The sequence below is a fragment of the Pezoporus wallicus genome, unplaced genomic scaffold (assembly GCF_028554395.1).
Source record: "Pezoporus wallicus isolate ANWC-B61680 ecotype Strahan unplaced genomic scaffold, APGP_CSIRO_Pwel_v1 contig_7227, whole genome shotgun sequence".
NCBI classification, from domain to species: domain Eukaryota; kingdom Metazoa; phylum Chordata; class Aves; order Psittaciformes; family Psittacidae; genus Pezoporus; species Pezoporus wallicus.
In genome coordinates this window covers 933293-953129 of record NW_026637191.1, presented here as the reverse complement: position 1 = coordinate 953129, position 19837 = coordinate 933293, and the positions used below count along the sequence as shown (strand labels likewise).

Here is a 19837-nt window from a genome sequence, read left to right as displayed (position 1 = left end):
ATCACTGGATAAAATGCTGAAATGAGGGAGTCTCCCTTCTGAACGGGAGAAGATGCTTGCAGGAGGGGAGGACAAAGATGTGCTAGAAACTGGGTCCCCCAGACATGACTGACTGCAGTAGACATGAACCTGCAGATAAGGGGTACCAACATGAACAGCACAAGGCTCAGCTCAGTTCCAAGGACTGAAGGCTTGCAAGTTATTTATCTTTCCTCTCATCACAGCATCTGAATATACCTTAGGGACAAAAAAGAGAAAAAAAAAGGGCCTGGGGGAAGGTACGACAGAAAATTTCCTGAAGACTTTGTGGAAATTGTATTTCTATTTTTGTGGGTAAACTACTGTTCAGGGAACCTATACAAAATTCAGCAGCAATGAACTTCCCCAGGTACAAGGCCAGTGCTGCCAGCATTCAGTTCTCAGGGGGATGGTGGATATTGCACTACTCCTGATCAGTCAAACTACCCTCCTCCTTGCACAGGAAAGGACTAAACTTCCCATTAACACTTAAGCACAGTTACCAGACCCAAACCCACCTTTCTCAGCTTCACTGGGCCGTGCCTAAAACAAACCTGAAAAAAGTAACACCCAGTATGAGCTTCTAACACAGCTGCTCAGTCTACCCTTCCCTCTCACAGCAGCTTGAAGAATGCAGCAGCAGTGATGGAGAAATGCTGTGGCGTAAAGTGCTGCCAGTGATCCTCCAGTCCTGCAGAACTACCTTGTCAACATAAAGAGAGGGTGCACTCAGGAGGAGCAGCCCATACTGCTCCAAAAGCACTACTGTTCATTGCACAAATATGTTTTGTTCATGGATGTAAATGATGGGCTAAGTTTATTTTAAAATTGCCTGTCCTTCAATTTTTTATTATTATTTTTAAGATTAAGTTGGGGAGAATGAATGCATATGGCTAGTTTAAACTGGCACTTCAGTCAAGGGTACAGACTGGACATGTTAATAAAAGGATGGTAAACAAGCCTCCTTTTTTGAAAACCAACCTTCTTTGCTATTGTCATTATTGTTGATTCAAAGGTTTCTACTTCAATGTGCCTTAATTAAAATGTTAGTGGTCAATATTTCCTTGAAAGCATCTCCAGAAGATGCTATTCATGTGCAATTGCATTGCAGATAATGCCAGAGGAAAACAATCAAACAGCTGGCAAATAAGCTCTTTGTTGGGATATTTTAACACATTCCATGTTCATCTGTTTAATTTAAAACAAGCCCACACCATTCACAGTCTTGCAGACTGTACTGGTGTTGGGCTGTGCCACTGCATAAACACAGTGGGCCCAACTTTGTTTTATTTCATTTCAGTAGATCTCCTCAATCCAGAAGGAATGTAATCAGCAAATAAGCAATGTAAGTACATGGGAATTCAAGTCCAATGCCTAAATAACATGTACAGATTCTTCCCAGCATTGATGAATCGATGCAAAGATAAAGTAAATAATGGCCTCTGAGCCGGTTTGCATTTTCTGCTTTCAAAAGAGACTAATTATTATTATTATTCACAGAAAAAATAAAGCCAGCAGTCTACCTGCAACTCTCTTGAGCTGTATTTTTAGAAAGCATAATGCTTAATCAAGTATGATATATGCTTACATTTGGGGTGGGATATGAGTTGGTATTTTTCCCCAGTTCGGTTATTCAATTATCTGTTCTCTGTATGTCCCAATGGATCTTCCACATTTTTAACTTCTTGCAGAAATGCCAACTCAATCAGCGCCTGGGACAGTCTTGGGAGGAAACCACATCACAGCCCTGGTCAGGACCGAGCTGGGAACAGAATCATGGAAATGGTCAGGACTGAGCTGGGAACAGAATCATGGAAAGGGTCAGGACTGAGCTGGGAACAGAATCATGGAAATGGTCAGGACTGAGCTGGGAACAGAATCATGGAAATGGTCAGGACTGAGCTGGGAACAGAATCATGGAAAGGGTCAGGACTGAGCTGGGAACAGAATCATGGAAATGGTCAGGACTGAGCTGGGAACAGAATCATGGAAATGGCCAGGACTGAGCTGGGAACAGAATGATGGAAATGGTCAGGACTGAGCTGGGAACAGAATCATGGAAATGGCCAGGACTGAGCTGGGAACAGAATCATGGAAATGGCCAGAAAAGCCATTGTGAGCTCTGGCTCATCCTCTCCTGTGCCCAGAGGCAGGACCAGCTCTGCCACTGCCAGCACTGGGATGCTCCTCCAGCCTGTCCCCAGAGAGCTCTCTGCAATAGATGTTTCCTGTCCCCTGGAGTTCCTGTTTCAGTATCTGCCCATCTCCACCATCAAACAGCTTCTCACACTGTCTAACCTAGATCTCTCACTGCAATTTAAGGCAATTACTGTTTGTCTCATCCTTTGTGATCTTCAGAAAAAAATTTCTTTCTTTTCTTTTGCACATCTGAAGGCTCCTATTAACTGCACCCTTCCTTGGCCTTCTCTTCTTCATCATGAACAATCCTCATGAATCATTTTACTCCTGCATCAGAAACCTTTCCTGCTCGTCTGTCACTCTTCTGACCTTTTTCATCAATTCACATCTTCCCTGAGGTATGATGCAGCACTGCCCACACCAGGAAGTGCTATAGCAAAAGGGTTACTTCAATTCCTTATAGAGATATCCCCTCACCTCCTATCAAATGCAGGATTTCTGCTTTCCAGAACTGCACACCATGGTTTCGGCACATCCAAACTCACTGACACCCACAGCCGCTCCCTGCTGGTTATTTCCCTTTGCAAAAGTGAAGGACATAAATCCAGCAGCCTTGTTACCAAAACATACTCCACAGATCACTTTCCCAATCAGCCCAACCTGTTTTCAAGGTCAAAGCTGCCTCCTTGCAGTCCTCATCAGTTTGCTATCACCTGGCGCCCATTAACAAGCTGCAAAAAGCCATTTGAGACATCAGCTTTTTCAATTCCTGGTTACGCAATATTTTAGTTTCTCACTACTCACTGGCTGTTTAATTTGTGAGCAGTGCCTCTGGCACACGGGATCAAGATAAAACAGGAGACTTTAAATTCTGACACTACAAGTGCTCTTATATCCCATTAGAAGTTATGGTCTGCTCCAGATTCTGAACTCACAGCATTAGGAAGTCACAGGAGGGTATGCTACAACTTACTTTAACTGTAGTTTTACTTAGTGTAGGCAATGCAGATACTTCCGCATTGGAAGGAAATGTGAAACAAAGTAGGATTTCTTTTCCTGAAAATATGCATGCATTAGAAGTTCTGTAAGTTCTATCCCTTCCTGACCTACCAGATATTTGTTTGTGTAAACTGAAAAATACCTCGGGAGAGAAAAAAAATCTTCCCAAAAGCCTGTCAGCAAGCAGCAAAGCAGGTAATACATGGGGGCATTTGCATACCCACAGCTGCTTTCTGGTCTGATTCTCCTTTATTTCAAGGACAGGATGATATATATTAAGACTTTTTTTCAAAGTGTACTTTGAAAGGGGTCACTGCCAGTGCAGGCTATCCACAGGGAAAGAGGGTATGCATCAGCTTGCAGTTTCAGCTTTCTGTAAGGAACTGCATGGTCTGAGGTTTTCAGATGTCATGCCCCGTCATCCCTCCTCCTCCTCCCTGGCCTTGCCACAGGGATGCTGCCTGTAATGCATCAATTAAGCACCACAGGTCATGCTACCTCCCTTATGCATGCAGCTCGATGGCGTGATAAAGGCAAAAAACAAAGGAGAGTGAAAAGAAGGGAAGGAGCACGAATAGATTTCCTGAAAACTGCAGATCAGTAGGTAACCAGGGTCCTATTTTACTGGCAAATGCAGATTACAGGAAAGCCTGCTTTAATGCTGGAAGGCTATTTAAAAATCCATCAGAACTCTAAAATATGCTATTAGGGACTCTGCAGTCCCAACACCTACTGCATAAAACTCCCAAGCTATTAGGCAAACCAACATCATTTCAGATCAGGCCATCAGCAGGTTGCCAAGTCTTAAAATAGCAGCTGCATTTAAATTATATTTAAACAAGAGAAGTGGGAAGTTCAGCTCTGATGAAACCCAGAACTTGGTCTGTGCAAGGTGAGCTGGGACAAAGCTGCCAGGCATGTTGGCATTGGAGGGATGTCTAAAAACCTTGCGGTGGTCCCTGACTGATCAGGCTAAAATATGGCACCTGAAGTACAACTGGGTGTAACAACACAAGGAAATCATGAGGCTATGCTCCAAGAGCCTGTGGAAACACTGTTTTCCAGATTTCCTTCCTGAAGTCTCACTTGTCTGCCAAATCCTACCCACGCACCTTGTCTTCTACCGGATTGCTCGCAGCATCTGCTGGGGTTTCACATTCTTCTGGCTCTTGTATTTGGTAAGCAAGCAGGTCATGGTAAACGCAAATCTCACCCCAAGCATGGCTAGCAATAGAAGTACTGGAAACATAAAATAAACCCATAGGAATAAGATAAATCCACAGCAATTCCACTGTCTTCCAATCATGTCTGGAAGAGCAGTCTTTCATAGGGGTGAAGAAGCTTCATCACACAGCTGAAGTCAAATGCAGCAGACGTGAGAATTGTTCTTCCTTGTTCTATGTTAGCAACAAACAGGAAATTCTCGTTTTCATGATTAAAATGCTTTGCAGGTCCTTATTACCACATTATTGGTGCTTCTGACTTTCAGCTCTTGTTCCTTAAATCAGCTCCCCACCATGTACAAAATTAGCAAAGACATAGAGCATGAGACCAATGATAAATTGCTGCAAACAGAACCATCCTAGAAATTTTATGAGTCCAGCAAATCACATATGCAGGCTCAGTGGCTTAAGTTAAGCATGGATTGTACCACCTCTATTCCTGGGCTATATTACTCATCCTTTCTTCCATCACAGCAATTTTAAGGAGGCTGCTCCTCTTCATAACCATTTCCTCTCCATCCCTGCTAACAAGCTCTGTCTTCCCTGCAGAGCAGTTCACATACACTGTACTCTGCTCCCGATGGGATCAGAAATAGCTCAACAGGGCAATGAGACATCAAATGCAAACAGCCCTGCACAAAATGCACAGGCATTTATGCAACCCCACTGTGCCATCTCCCCAGAGATGGCATTAGGTGTTCACAATAAATTTCACTGCTCAGGAGCATCCAGGATTCAGTTTAGCACCCTCCTGGAAATCTCTACATCATCTTACATCATTTGAAGTTGGTATTTTAAACAGTGTGTTTCTACCAGGAAACAGAAGGTATGCAAATGATTTACATTATAAAAATGTCCTCATTTGGACAACATCCTACGTCAGTACACTTAACAAAGCTTTCCATTAAGCACCCTAAAGTGAAACGCTTCTAGACAACAAGCACAAACCCAGGTGAAGGTGAGGGCAACCACATGGGCCAAAAGAGTATCTTCCTTTTTTTGCCACCGGGATTGAACTCTAAGCCACCCTTAAAGGGAGAGAGTGCAGTGCCTGGGGAGCAGCCAGCTCTGAAGCCACAGCTCAGGGCTGCTTCCGATCATTTACAGTTCGAGATCCCAACAGGTTTTAAAGATAATGTAAGTTACAACAGACCATTGCACTGAACTACCTGTTAAAGCATAAAAGTAGAAACAAGAGGCTAAAAGGTGGTTTAGGAGAAGGACACACAGATTTTCAGACTCTTCTGTGTGCTGGTCCATTCAGGGGTTTCCACACAGAGCTGAAAATCAGATGTGCAGTTATGGAAGTTAAAAAAAAGGGGGGGGGGAGAGGGATTAAAGATAAAAAACTGAAGCTACCCAGCAGTTCCACTTCCTTGCAGCCTACCACAGATGTTGTGTGCTGTGCCATGAAGGTACCCAGGGTTCAGTCTGGAATGACCTTGTCTCCCACAGGTAATTAAAAAAAGAATCTTTACTATGAGCAATTTGAAAGTGTACCACAAATCAGGAATTTTGCAGCTCACGAAGCCCACAAAAATTTTTATCATTCTGGCTCAGTTCTGAACACACAAGTATTTTGTTGGCATTTTACAGGCATTAAATACAACCTTTTGTCACTGGGAACAACATCAGGCTTTTATTTTTTTTTTTCTCTTCCTTGTACAAAGATTTTCATTGTAAAAAGCATATAAGCTAGTAAGGAACTGGTAACATTTAACAGTCACTGCAAAGCTAATTCAGTCTGAATAGTGTGTCTGCTGGGGGTGTAAAAAGGTCTGAAATTACTGTAAGCACTCCACATTTGCATTAATATTTTATGCTAGAACTACCTCAATTGTTCCACAGTATGTAGCTACATACTTCCTTACTTATTTTCATACTGTTGCCATGGGCCACTGTGGTGAATAACGTCCATCAGGACTGTGCTAGGCTTTGCTTAATCCTCCTAAACATGCTCACTCTCAGCTTCTCACCACTTCTGTCAGAAAAACATCTTCCACTGCTAGGAAAAGCAGGAGAATTTCTACGAGTGCTACTTAAACCAGCCCCTCAGCCATGAAGACGAGTACCACCACTAAGGACAGCCTCAGAGACGCCACTAGCACTCATGCATAAGACCTTCAGGGAAGGTACAAATGCAGTAATTAATGCCTCTGCAAACCCCATCTTACCAGCTCTGCTGTTGCCTACAAGACAAAGACATTGTATGAAATTGTCCCAATACAAGATCCACTATCAGTCACATACCATAAACTTTCTGATGTAAACAGTCAACTCATTAGATTGAGACTCACAGGCATGTGACATTCCAAACTCCAAATTAGACGTATAAGATAATGAGAATGAGAATAAAAATCCAAATCTAGATCTAAACAGTACAGCTGAGATGTCAGAGGCTCTCATGAAATACATTTACGCCGTTTATATTTCCACTTTTGTTAATGAGGATGGGTTTGGTTCTACTCTGGCAGCTTTCATAGAATTACAGACTTGGGTTGGAAGGGATCATAGTTCCACTCCCCCTTGCCATAGGCAGAGACGTCTTCCGCTAGACCAGGTTGCTCAAAGCCTTGTCTAACCTGGCCTCAAACACGGAAGCCCACCCTGTTCTCCCACATGATCAATCAAGACTTTAACTGAAACCGGCACCAACACACTACCAAAAACATGACACCTCCCTGTCCAGGGGAAGCAAAAACTTCTAAACTTGAACGTGTAACAGCCTTGTGCAGTGAAAAGCAGTCTTCAGACAAACTCTCCATCAAAAAAAAAATGCACACACGCACTGAAATTCAAAACAAAACCAAATAAAACCAAAACCACAAAACCCAAACAAAACAAACACAGCCACAAGAAAAAAAATAAACACCAGAAAACAAACAAACAAAAAAATCCAAACCAAAACACAGCCAATCGAAAAGAAAAGAAAAGAAAAGAAAAGAAAAGAAAAGAAAAGAAAAGAAAAGAAAAGAAAAGAAAAGAAAAGAAAAAGACAAACCACCAAAACCAAACAAAAACCCTAAGAGAAATTTTTACAAGAGGCATTTCTGCTCTTTCACTTCTTACCTGAGGAAAGCCTCTTTTTGGATAATAAAGGGTAGCTCACTGATATTTCATTGCCCTTCCCCCTGAAATTCTGCAACACTTCCACCCTTGTCTGGGCATCTTTCCCTACTTTCTTGGATGTTGTGCACATGTGTAACAGGAAATGAATTCCAGGCAAATACTGTTTAGCTACCTAATAGCTGATCTATTTATGAGATACCATCATCTGCCCTTCAGTTTCCCAAATGCATCCTCTACTGCAATCTTGTACCTCCTCAGGCGATAATTAGGCAGAATAATTCTCCATGATCCAACTGTCCAGCCAAAGGATGCATCAGAAAGATAGCACAGGATGAGCAGATTCTCCCAAGGTAATGGAAAACACAGGCACAAGTAATGGCCAAAGTTCCCAGACACGATGAGGAAATCTACCCCACTTTCATGTCATTTAAGGAAAGAAAACTTCCTTGAGATATTTACATGTTTTACTGCTCTGTTGCTTCAGCTATTTCAAAAATTCTTAGACAGGGGCTGAGTCCCCAGCCACCACATGGCACTGCACCAACAGGATGGTTTTTAAACCTCCCTCACCAGCACTGGGGTCAGTAGTTCTCCTACTCCATCACTTTCTCAGTATGCTGACGGTAAAGCTGTGGTTGCATGGTGGCCAACCTGCACAGAGTATCTATAGTACCGGAGAGCATCTCTGTCTGCTGTTGTTTCAGTGACCTCAGACACTATGCACAATTATGTCTCTGAGCAGAAGAGAGTTTCAAAGTGGTGCTGGAAACAGAAACAGGTGGAAGTGATGGAGGATAGATTTCAATTAGATATTAGGAACAAGCTCGCTCTTATGAGGGTGGTGAGGCGCTGGCACAGGTTACCCAGAGAAGCTGTGGCTGCCCCATCCCTGGCAGTGTTCAAGACCAGGCTGGACAGGGCTTGGAGCAACCTGGTCTAGAGGAGGGTATCCCTGCCCATGGCAGAGGGTTGGAACAAGATGGTCTTTTAGGGTCCCTTCCAACCCAAACCGTTCTGTGATTCTATGATCCCTATTATTAAGGGCATCATGACTGGGCTTGGAACTGAGACCAAAGCTAGTTCTTACTGGGATCTCTCAGTGACATGACCCATCAGAGAATCAGAAACCCTACATGTAACACAAAAAATGACAGTGAGGCTATCTGCTCGCTGATTAAGGACAGAAGTGATGCTACTCCAGGTGAGTCATAGGGACACAATCACATCAGACGTACCAATGCCCAGCAGCCCAAGAAGCCACAATACCATGGCTAAGTACCAGCCGGTCCATACTAATATCCAGGTTTCTCCTTTCTCTAGTGTCTCTCATGTTTCCACGGAAATGCTTTGTGCATGCAAGTGTGGCATCTCTAAAGCAGCTGCCTGTGTTACTTTCCTCTTCCCACAGGAAAAGTCGCTCTTACTTTCCATGCATATTTGCAGCTTACTCTGGACCGAACTAAAGTCTTTGTGGTTTTACAAGTTAGGAAATGACCTGGGGTCTGATGAAGACACTCACATCATCAGACACCCCAGCTGTGATGAGTCTGTGTAGACCGAGGCCACAGCACTTCCCAGAGCTGGCCACCTCAGCCAACCTAACCTCTCCACTTCTTCCATTCCAAACACACCAATTCCAAGCACAGTAATTTTCAGAGGCTTTAATGTTGTATGAATAAATCTGACCTCAGAGAAGGAATAATCAGAAATCCACAAATTAAGTTTGTGTTTCCCTCATGTTGAAAGATTACAATTATCAATATTGGAAAGCTTGTAAGTGCTTTTCATCTGCATAATACCTCATTTCAAAGCATCTTCTTTTATTTTATCATGCAAAAACAGTGATAAAAGATGAATATATTTACTTCCCTTATGTGCCAATGCTTATGCTACTGCTATATATTAATCTTCCTTTTTAAAAAATAAACTTGCATTCATTATTTCTGTTTTTTCATCCAACCATGTGAATGAGGATTTAAGCATGTCATTGGGCTTTTAATGAATGAAAGGCCAATAAAGAAGAACAGATAACATGTCAATGAATACTGGTAGACACCAGAGATGCAAATTAAAAATGTCATTGCAATAAGAACTTATGGTTCACTGCAGCCAGTACAAGGCAATCACAAGTCAAAGAGGCAGCACAGAAAATAATGAAGCAGCTGAACTGTATTTTCAAATCCCTGAATTATGTCATAATTGCTGTGGCCTGGAGACTGACACAAACATCTGCAGAGATATGTGCAGAAAATATGCACCTCAAACGTGTAGGATTAAGGTGCCACAAGCCCAAGGAGGAAATATCCCCAAGTCAAAGCCCAGCAGGAGCTGAAAACATGGCATACACATCTCGAACCAGTCCCTTGCACCAACCCTGCTCCCATCACAGAAAGCGAAGTTCCCTGTAGTTCAGCACCCAAGCAGCATTCTGAGCACACTCAGGGGCCAAAGCATCAGCATCCCATCAGATTGTCCCCATGTGAACCCCAGAGCAAAAAAGGATTAAGCTGCTGCTTGGATGTTAGTCATACTAACACTGATAGTCCAAAACCTACATTTGCGTTATTGAGAAAAAAAAAAACAAAAAAAACCAAAGGAACGCTACAGTGGTCAGGTCTGAGGTTCAGCCCAAGCACATGCATCACTCACCCTCTTCAAAACCATTCTAGCAGCAATAATACCATCTGAATCTACAGAAGTGGATGCTGCTAGTGCCTATATTTTAAAATCCAAAGGTTATTCAGGATGGAGAAAGCTGAGTGAATGAAAGAGATTTCTTTAATACTCTTTGTGCAATGGAAACTGAAAAATGTGGGATGCTGAAGACTGAAACACTGTAATTATCTAAGAAGGTACTTGAAGACTCAACATAAAGCACCATCTTCAATAGTCATTTTTACCACCAATGTATGCATAAAACAAATAGCCCATTGCTATAAATCCTCCCTATGAACCTAAGCACTGCTTCAGTAGAATTTAAGAGCCCATTTTTAAATATTTTTCCATATGAAATTCCCCACACTATTTCCTTCCTAGTGTCAGTCAGACTTGGCCACATACTAGCTGTGTAGCAAAAGGGAATCAGAGGGCAGCTTTTTTATCATTCAAGAAGAGCACACAATTATCTCATTCTGACAAAAATAGCACTCTGGGAGAAAGCATCACCTCCTCCTCATCCCAGCAAGTTTAAATCCAGCTTCCCTGGCTTCTTAGGACTGCGATGAACTGGGGAAGGCTGAGAATCATAGTACCATAGAACCAAGTAGATTGGAAAAAACCCAGCACTGCCAAGACCACCACTGAAACATGTCACTGACAGCCTCATCTACATGTTTTGTGAAAGCTTCCAGGGATGGTTATTCCACCACTACCCTGGGCAGCCTGTTCCAATGCCTGATTACACTCTCTGTGAAGAAATGTTTCCTAATATCCAATCTAAGCCTCCTTTGGTGCAGCTTGAGGCCATTACCTCTTGTCCTATCACTTGTTACTTGGGAGAAGAGACCAAGCCCCACCCCACTCCATTCCATCCTCTTTTCAGGTAGTTGTAGAGGGCGATAAGGTGTGTCCGTCCCCCCCCCCCCCCCCCCGCCCCAGCCTACTGTTCTCCAGAGAAGGAATGGGATGAGCAGCCAGCAGTTTCAGCTAATTCCTCTCCCCATTCCCAGTACTGTATCTTCAATAGCACATCTATTTTGCTCTACATAAGTATTGTACTGGTTGTATGCACACATCAGTACATGTCTTTTATTAAGAGATAAAGAAAATCTGTGGCTTCCCAACAAGCATGTTCAAGCCCTATGGAATAACACCACAGCAGAGGTTGGCACATGATGCAGAGTACATCTGCAGTAGCCCATTGGAGCAATTATTGGGACTTAAATAATTCTTGACATTGCATTTGATTCTGTATCCTAACAATAGGATTTACCAGTGGACAGAATATTTAGGGTGAATCTGGACTGCCGAGTGTGGGGGAAAAGCAGTATGTCTGCTGTTAACACAAAAGACAGAGATGGAAGCAGCGCAGCTAAACCCCTCTGCACAACACTGAGCATTTCCCTGCACCATCCTTTATCAAACTGATAAAGGAAATTAGCATCACGACCCCCAAATTGGAGACCCGGTGTTCCTTCTGAATAACACTTCTCTTGCAAACTCGTGATTGCACACGCTACTAGGAGACACACTCAAATACTGAAGAAGATTAGCAGTTTGCTATTTTTGTCATTTGACACGTATTATCAGCAGCGTTCTGTGTCAGCGCAAGCCAGCAAAGCTGTGATGCTCCTTGTTTGCTGAAGTTATCTGTGAACACCAAAGATGTTTCAGTCAATCCCATACCACAAATAGTGAAGGTCCCATTCTTCCTGAATCTAAGGTTGAGCTGCATCAAAGACCATGGGAGACAGGTACAGCCACAGGAGGTGTTTTGCCAAATCAAGTCTCCACTCTGAGGCAGGATCTGATGAGGTCTTTAATGCATGACACCTATAAAAAAAGTAATCTTCTTAGGGGGAATAGCTTTAACTTAACAGAGGGCAGATTTAGATTACATATTAGGAAGAAGTTCTTTCCTGTGAGGGTGGTGAGGCACTGGCACAGGTTGCCCAGAGAAGCTGTGGCTGCCCCATCCCTGGCAGTGTTCAAGACCAGGCTGGACAGGGCTTGGAGCAACCTGGTCTAGAGGAGGGTATCCCAGCCCACAGCAGAGGGTTGGAACGAGATGATCTTTAAGGTCCCTTCCAACCCAAACCATTCTGCAATTCTATGATCCCTATTATTAAGGGCATCAAGACTGGGCGTAGAACTGAAAAAAAAGCAAAAAGAAAAAAGAAATGGTTGTTTCCCCTAAACCCCCAGATCAACCTCTTAATCCTGGAATTACAGATTTTCTCACGATACAAGCAGTATTTTTTGCATAATGTATGTCTCTCTTCTACCATGTAACAAAATCTTATTTGGTTTGATAAAAATTTTTCATTCTGACTTCCAAATTAATTACAGAAATCTTTTAACATAAACCTGACTGTTTACTCAATCTTCTTTTATGGTCCATAAGTATGCATGAAGCAAGAAGACAAAAATACATTTTCAATGAAGCAATTAGTTGTTTGGAGTTTTTTTTTGGTTAAAAATTAGGGATAAGCAGAAAAGCTGTCTTGTAGGAGCTCTGCTTCTTTAAATAAAAAAAAAAACAAAAAATTTATACTATAAGTTTCCTTCCCTATAAAAGGAGAAAGTGTCCTCCATAAGTCAAGCAAAAATATTCCTAAGAGTCAAGTACAAAAGCTTTTTCTTCAAAGAGAAAAGATGAGATGTACTTTAAAGAGATAATTCCAGAGAAGGAAGAAAAAGAGTTCAAGCCTAGGGTGAATACAGCTTGGTTATATGAGGCAGTTTCTCCTCCTGGTGGCTCAAGAAGAATGGAAACTTTCCTCCTGAGAATTCACTGCCAAGGGGATTGAGTGCATCGGTTTTCACCTAATGTGAGAAACGAGGATCTTAAGCCACAGCTGGGAGAGCAAAAAATAATTTTTTTAAGACACATAAAGTAACGAGAGGAAGTTGTCTTCTGAAGAAGAGATTGTTACTAGTCTATTTACCACAGTCTTATCCCTCCAGAAATCAAAAACACCTTTCTAATAGAAACTAGCAAAGAAAACTAAGATGAGTTAAGGCTCCGTGCATGCCCAAGTACAGGCATGAACTCCTCTGTCTTTTGATGAGCAGCTGTAGGTGAAATGAGAACTTTGGCAACACTGAATTACATTTTTTGTTTCTTCACTTTTTTTATATGAAAGTGTTTTGACACCAGACCAAAAGGGACTGCCAGCTTTTGAAGGTTTGACTTAGACCTGTGTATGTAAAAGGAACAGAAGACACTGTGACCTGGTTTAGCATAAGCCATGACAGCTTTAAATAAAGTAGCTACAGCATCACTGCCGTCACCTGCAGAAGTGCAAAATTCCCTCTCCTTGTTGCACCACTAAAAACAGTCTCACGGATAAATACAGCTTTATGGGAATGCAGCTAAAGGGCTTTCCTTGAGCTCTCAGAGATTCAGCCATCTAGCAGGCATGTCTATGTCCAACAGGTAAAATCAGCCCACTGGGACACTACCTATTCTTCCTAAAGTTGCTCTTGCCCTTCAGCCCAGCAGAGGATTTATACCCCTGGCTATCTTCAAAATGACTCATTAACCACTTCTTTCTGTATAATTATTGCAGTAGCAGCAAATGGGGCTCCATGTACTGATGAATGCCAAAGCTAACTGGAAAATGAAACCCAGGAAATTGCTGGAGTGTGAGATTTCCCATCCAAAAGCTGATATTAAAATTTCCCAACTAGCCAGCAAGTCAATAATGGAAATGAATGAGGAAACAAAGACTTTCTGTGCATTTTTTTTCAACAGTTAATTTTCAAGCTACACAGATATAGTGCCTTTTCAAATTTTAAATTAGAGGCTGAAGACCTAAATTGGCCATTAGGGACTGCTTTTTATCCAAAACTAACGTGGAATATTACTTTAATATGGTTTTCTCTCTTTAGATTTACAAGCCAAGATGCTTCCAAAGTGATTTTTACCCATACAGTTTTTAAGAAATATAAATGTCTTACTTGTTTCCTTAAATATATTTGAAGGTTTCATCAAAATATTAAAAACATTCTTCTTTGCTTGAATAATACTTTTTATTTCAAAAGGGAATATTGCCTGGTTTCCACAGGTTTATATTTGACACTTACCTAAAAGTGTAAGAAAACTGTCTTTCTCCATATAATTTTTATAAATGTGTGTTTATTATTACAAGAAAAACAAAACAAAATCTATTTTGATAGAAAATGTTGGCTAAGTACTTGTGATCCTTATGGTTCATTTTGTGGTCGCTGAGTAAGAAAACACACCAATCCCAAATATTCCTCCTCAGTACTACTCAGAGTTTTTTAATCAGCAAACACGACATGATCAATTAAGTCAATATTCGAGAAACAATAAATAAATAAAAAGAATTCAACTAAAAAAAGGACAAAATTATCTTAAACTACTTAGAACATTCCAATTTCCAAAACTTTGATTTCTTATGAGCTTTTCTGTGGGGTACAGGGGTTTTTCTCCTATCTTTTTCACAGCTAGATCCCATCTTCACTGGCACATTGAGCTTACTGCAGTAGTACTGTCTGCCTGCAAATATTTGATCATCAGCAGATTAAAATACCCAGTGAAACATCAGCCTGCATAGGAAGGGAAACCCACCTAGGATTTAATTACAGCTGGAACCTGAAGACAGTCATGTTCCAGAAAGACATCATCTGTATTTGAAGTATATTAAGAAGCAGTGTATGATGTGAAAAACAAACTTCGACAAATAATAAGTCATAGACAGAAAATCTGAGAACACATATTAATAGCTAAACAAAATACAAGGAAAAAGACCTATTCCAGAAGGAATTTTCACTGAAATTCCAGAAAAAAATCAAAATTTTGAAACAATCTTTCTCAACCCTTCCTCTTCAGATCATGCAGCATCCCAGTCTTGAGACTCTTTTTCCTGCCTTTTCTGCAAACATCAGTTTCATTGTCATGCCTAAAATTAAGAATTAACAAGAATCTAATACATGGATACTGGGATAAGAGAGAATTGCTTTAATGGCATCCAAAAGAAGAGACCTAAATGTTTCCTCTTGGGGTTTTTATTGAATAGTGACACAGGGCTGGCCTACAAAATCACTTCCTAATTCCGTCACTGTTCATAAGGATTTACAAATTTGGCATTGGTATGTTACAGCTCATTAAGCACATCACAAAGCCAAGTGCACACACCAGGCAAGGAAATGCCCTTAAAGGCAGTCACCCCCTCCACCAATCCCATAACTAATAAACAGAAAGTGTCACCACTTGGTTCTCTAAATTAACATACACCCTGATATTCATCTGACAGAGAGGGGGTTCCTTTTGGGAAGACAACCCCACCACTTGTATATCACAAGACAGTCAGGTTTCTCCTTGAAGGACTCAGGAGACTAAACGGCTAACTTCAAGCTCTAGCTATTTATTTAATTACATATGTGACATGTAAACATATTTGTTACATGACACTACACTTACATTAGGAAAGTTTCTAAATGTATATTGCAAAGACTTTCTATCTTTGGAGCACTTAGAAGAGATTTTGAACAGTTTTCCTCCATCCGAAGTGTACACAAAACCACAGTTGTTTGAGGCATTTGGGCCTTCTCACTTTCAACAGCTGAGTCCAGTCACATCATTTACAGTCAGATGCAAAGTTTACCATTAAACCTACAGCAATAAACTACCTGATCACAAACAGGAGCCGTGCTGCATCTGACTAGCCCACTCATTGACAATGGAGTTGTACAAGTCAGACTGGAGTTTGTTGTTTTTTTTTTAATTCCATTTTGTGCATTTATTGCGGTATGGCATTTGCAATTGTTTCCTCTTTTTCTGCAAGCTCTGGTGACCAATCACACTGCAATCCCAATACTTCATATTTCTCACTGCCTAACATTTCACCTGCAGCTTCTAAAACTTCATATCATAGGAACACAAAGAGATTAAAAAAACACAATAAAAAGCACCACAAAAGCAAGCAACATCTTTCAGCAGCAATTCAAGTAAAATACCAAAACACATCTGCACTTGCTCCCATGTCAGTTTCAAGGACAAACTCAGCCAAAACTAAAAGAGATTAAGGGCTGTGCCATGTATTAGATCTTCACCCTATGCAAGATGCAGACAAATCTTCCTCTGATATCTAAGCAGGCTCAGTTGTCCCGGAGCTTCATCTTTCTTACTGAGTACTGCAATTTTGTTTAAAGGTATTCCCATACACCAGCAGCCCCACCTGTCTTCATCAGCAACAGCCACAAGTCTCCTAACCATAAATACTTCCATGCTTCCAAAAACTGCAGAATCTGCACTTCAAAGAGCTGGCTGCTTCTTTGCAATGCCAGGTATTATAAAAAAATTAACAAAAAAAAACATAGCAAGAGCTTCCCAAGCAGTTTACTTACAGTACACGTCCACTCTTATGGACTTTATGGCTGGTGAACCCAAGCCATTTTCAGCCTTGCAGTAATAGCGTCCTCCTTGGTGTCTCTGGATATTGGATATCCTCAGAGTTTCATTGAAGACACTCGAATCTTGAAATCTGTCAGAGGCACTTCCTGCTGTTTTGGTCCACCTGATCTGAGCAAGCACCAAAAAAGATTGTTACTTTAACTCTGTAAAAGTGAGAAAAACATATTTTTCTTCACAAAACTGAGAACCATGTATGCAGCAGCCAGGTTTTTATTGTAGGACTTTGAGAACTTTTCCAGAAAACTGAATAGCTCATGCTTAAAATGAAAAATGCTATCTAAGTGTACCTGAAAGGTAATCTTGCATTAATCACCCTCTCAGAAACAGTTGACTGCTTTTGATGAAAACACCCCATTAAAAATGAATGATACTAGCAGAGATATGGAGAAGAACTCAAGCCACCATCAGTGATACACAGCAGGAACGGCTGCAGAGAAATTCCCTATAATTGTCACTGAAATAGTATTTGTGAAAGATGAGGGCACATCGGAAAGCACCTTCAAAACAAATGATGGATTATCTTTTAGCAACAATAAAATCCAATTTTAAGGAGTCAAATGATCAGTTGCTTGAAACTGCAGTTACTACCATCTATTTCTTCAAATAGGTGGTTTGTTTTTTTTAATGTCGTTTACAGCAATTACAGATTCCTTTATCTGGTAATTATTTTTCCAAAACCAAAGAGCTTTTAAAGGGAATATCTTAATTCCAGAACCATAAAAATGCCAGTAACAGCTCAGTGTAACCAACAGCTGCACAGAGGTGGATACGCATACTGCTAACACCCATGCTTGATGAGCCAAGCCCTTGCCTGCAAGATTTGTTACTCTAAACTATTTCCATAAAACACAACAGACATCTAGAGACGCCCCCAGATACCTCCTTCTCTTTCAGTTCACACTAATTCAGTGACCAGGATAAACACCAAAACTGATTTTTAGACGACAGGTTTTTTTGTGCCTACAGAGGCCGCAAGTAGGACACTTGCATTAAAAGGAATTTATGTCTCTTCCTGAGCTTCTCAAAGCTGTCTCTTCTCAATCCCATGCACTAATTCTATGCCAGGGTAAAGACCTGCAGTCATTGATATAAATGAGATTGACGCAAGACAAAATAATAAATATTTAGCTATTTGTTCCCAGACAACAGTCCCCAGATACTGTCCAAAAGTAGTGCAGCTGTGATTTAAAGAAAAGCATTTGGACACTGATCCATTGGGATCTGCTAGTCAGGCTTTCACAAGCAATCTTGATCCAGTATTGGCTTGGTTTGAACAAGGCAGTGCAAGCCTGACATCACTAGCAAGTTCTTGTCTCCATGACCAGTTAAGACTGAGCTGGACACGCTATGCTTCCAGCCCTCTCTCATGTGAAGGGAAGTCCCATGGATGAGCTGGGAGGCCTTTGGTGGGTATCAAGGTGGCCTTGGCTGGAGGAAAATCATTTCCCCAGGATGCATACTCAAGTTCCACCATACCCAGTCCTCACCCAGAACTGGGTTCTGGATCCCAGTAACCTGCACAAAAGCACAAGGTGGGCAGGGGTCAGCTTTCCTCTCATTGGGATCTTCTCCTGGGCAGGAAGGATCTTCCATAAAGGTCTCTGAAGTGAAAAATTCATGACCAGCTATAGCCCACATAAATTCTCCTTCCCTTGAAAGAAGCGCAGGCATGGTCTTTGGAGGCTGAATTTACAGCAAACAATACTTCAAAACCATTTTCATCTTTCTGTCTTGTTATATTCAGAAACCCAAATGGCTTTGCCCTCTTGCCAGGTGACCTGCGTAACTCTCATCAGGTTTTGTTGCTCTGGGATAAAGCAAATATGCCAAACTCCACATCTACAACATTCAGTCTGCATGTGAGAGAGACGCTATTAGCACTGCTATATTTACCAGTCTCAATCTGTCGGTACTTCTATTCTAAACATTTGGCTCCAGGGCTTTTGAAATCATCCATATAAATGTGCTGCAGGATAATTTTGGAACACATGCTCAGCTTCTGCATGCTGCAGAATACAATTTAATCATATACATTTCAAATGCTTGAGAAGTATTTTAAAAAAGTATTTAAGATGTTCACTGAATCTCTTGCCTGTTTTACTTCCCTTTATGTAATCAGAATTGCAAAAAAAGTGTTGTTTGATTTTGAATTGGAAATTAATTATGAGCATGACTTCTCTCTTCCTCCCATTCCTCTCTGACAAAACATTCCCCAGGGAAGGCAGTCTGTGCTGTCAAAAGAACATTTATATGTTCTTCAATAATGTGTTATAAGTATTATCAGGATATATGTAACTGGCAATGTTACATAACTTACACAAAAAATATAGCAAAGTTCATTTAGATGCTGTCAGTTTTATCTTTATAAATGCAAAAACATCCCCCCTCCACTACATCCTAATGCTGATGTATTATCTTTATTATTATGAATTTTAACGAGATTATGTTTGGCTGCCAAGAAAAGCAGACATTTCAGCTTTAACAAAATATATATACATGTATGTTTTACAGGAAAGATGAGTGGTGTTAACAAATTAACTAATTTTGTAGTGTATGTAGAGATCCCTGAAGAATAAAAGAAATACTGTCAACTAGATTCTCTCTTAAAATATATCCTCCAGGAAAGTCACTGGTCTGATTTAACTCAGTTCATTATTTACCTTAGCTTTAATTCAACATACACACAGAACTACACCTATCAATATCACATTGTAATTTATTGAACGTACTGTGAAGAAAGATGACTCTCAAACACTATGCTAATGCAGGAATCAAAAAACTGGGCACAGGAAAAAACAGCTATCTGAGGCTGAAAACCTCCTCGGAGAGGTCCCTAGTGGTTTCACTCACTGCAAGCTCCAGTCCACGCTTTGGGGTGACCTTTAATAACTTTTAAGGTACTGAGACCTTCAAGTCCACCCTTACAGATGGAGCATCTCATGGTTCAGCTCTAGTGTTGAAGCCTTCAGCACTGCTTACTGCAGTGACCTTCGGAGACACAGTCCTGACGTTATCCCATTTTCAAAGTCGGAGCCTGGCAGCAAAGAAGGACTAGGGGCTCATGAGACATTGTGGCAACTACGAGTCTCAAATCACAGAATCTACAGAATCCCAAAGTAGCATCCATGGTGCTTTACACCAGAGGATTTCAAAAGCTTCTGGTTTACTAGATTTAAACAGCATCAACAAAAAGCATTAGACAGTATATTCACATAGTTCAGATACTCAAGTGTTTTCAAATACCTTGGCACAAAACCTTGGCACAAAACAAGTTGCTCACCCAGGTGCA

General features: G+C 41.1%; 1 protein-coding gene across 1 annotated transcript in view; it reads right to left on the bottom strand.

The window, feature by feature from the left end:
- The window catches only part of MDGA2 (MAM domain containing glycosylphosphatidylinositol anchor 2), a 375792-nt gene that overhangs the window by 200861 nt on the left and 155094 nt on the right, over positions 1–19837 (bottom strand). Inside the window, exon 3 of the mRNA XM_057403838.1 lies at positions 16482–16656. Within this exon, the coding sequence (XP_057259821.1) occupies positions 16482–16656 (175 nt within the window). The remainder of the gene's footprint in view (positions 1–16481; positions 16657–19837) is intronic.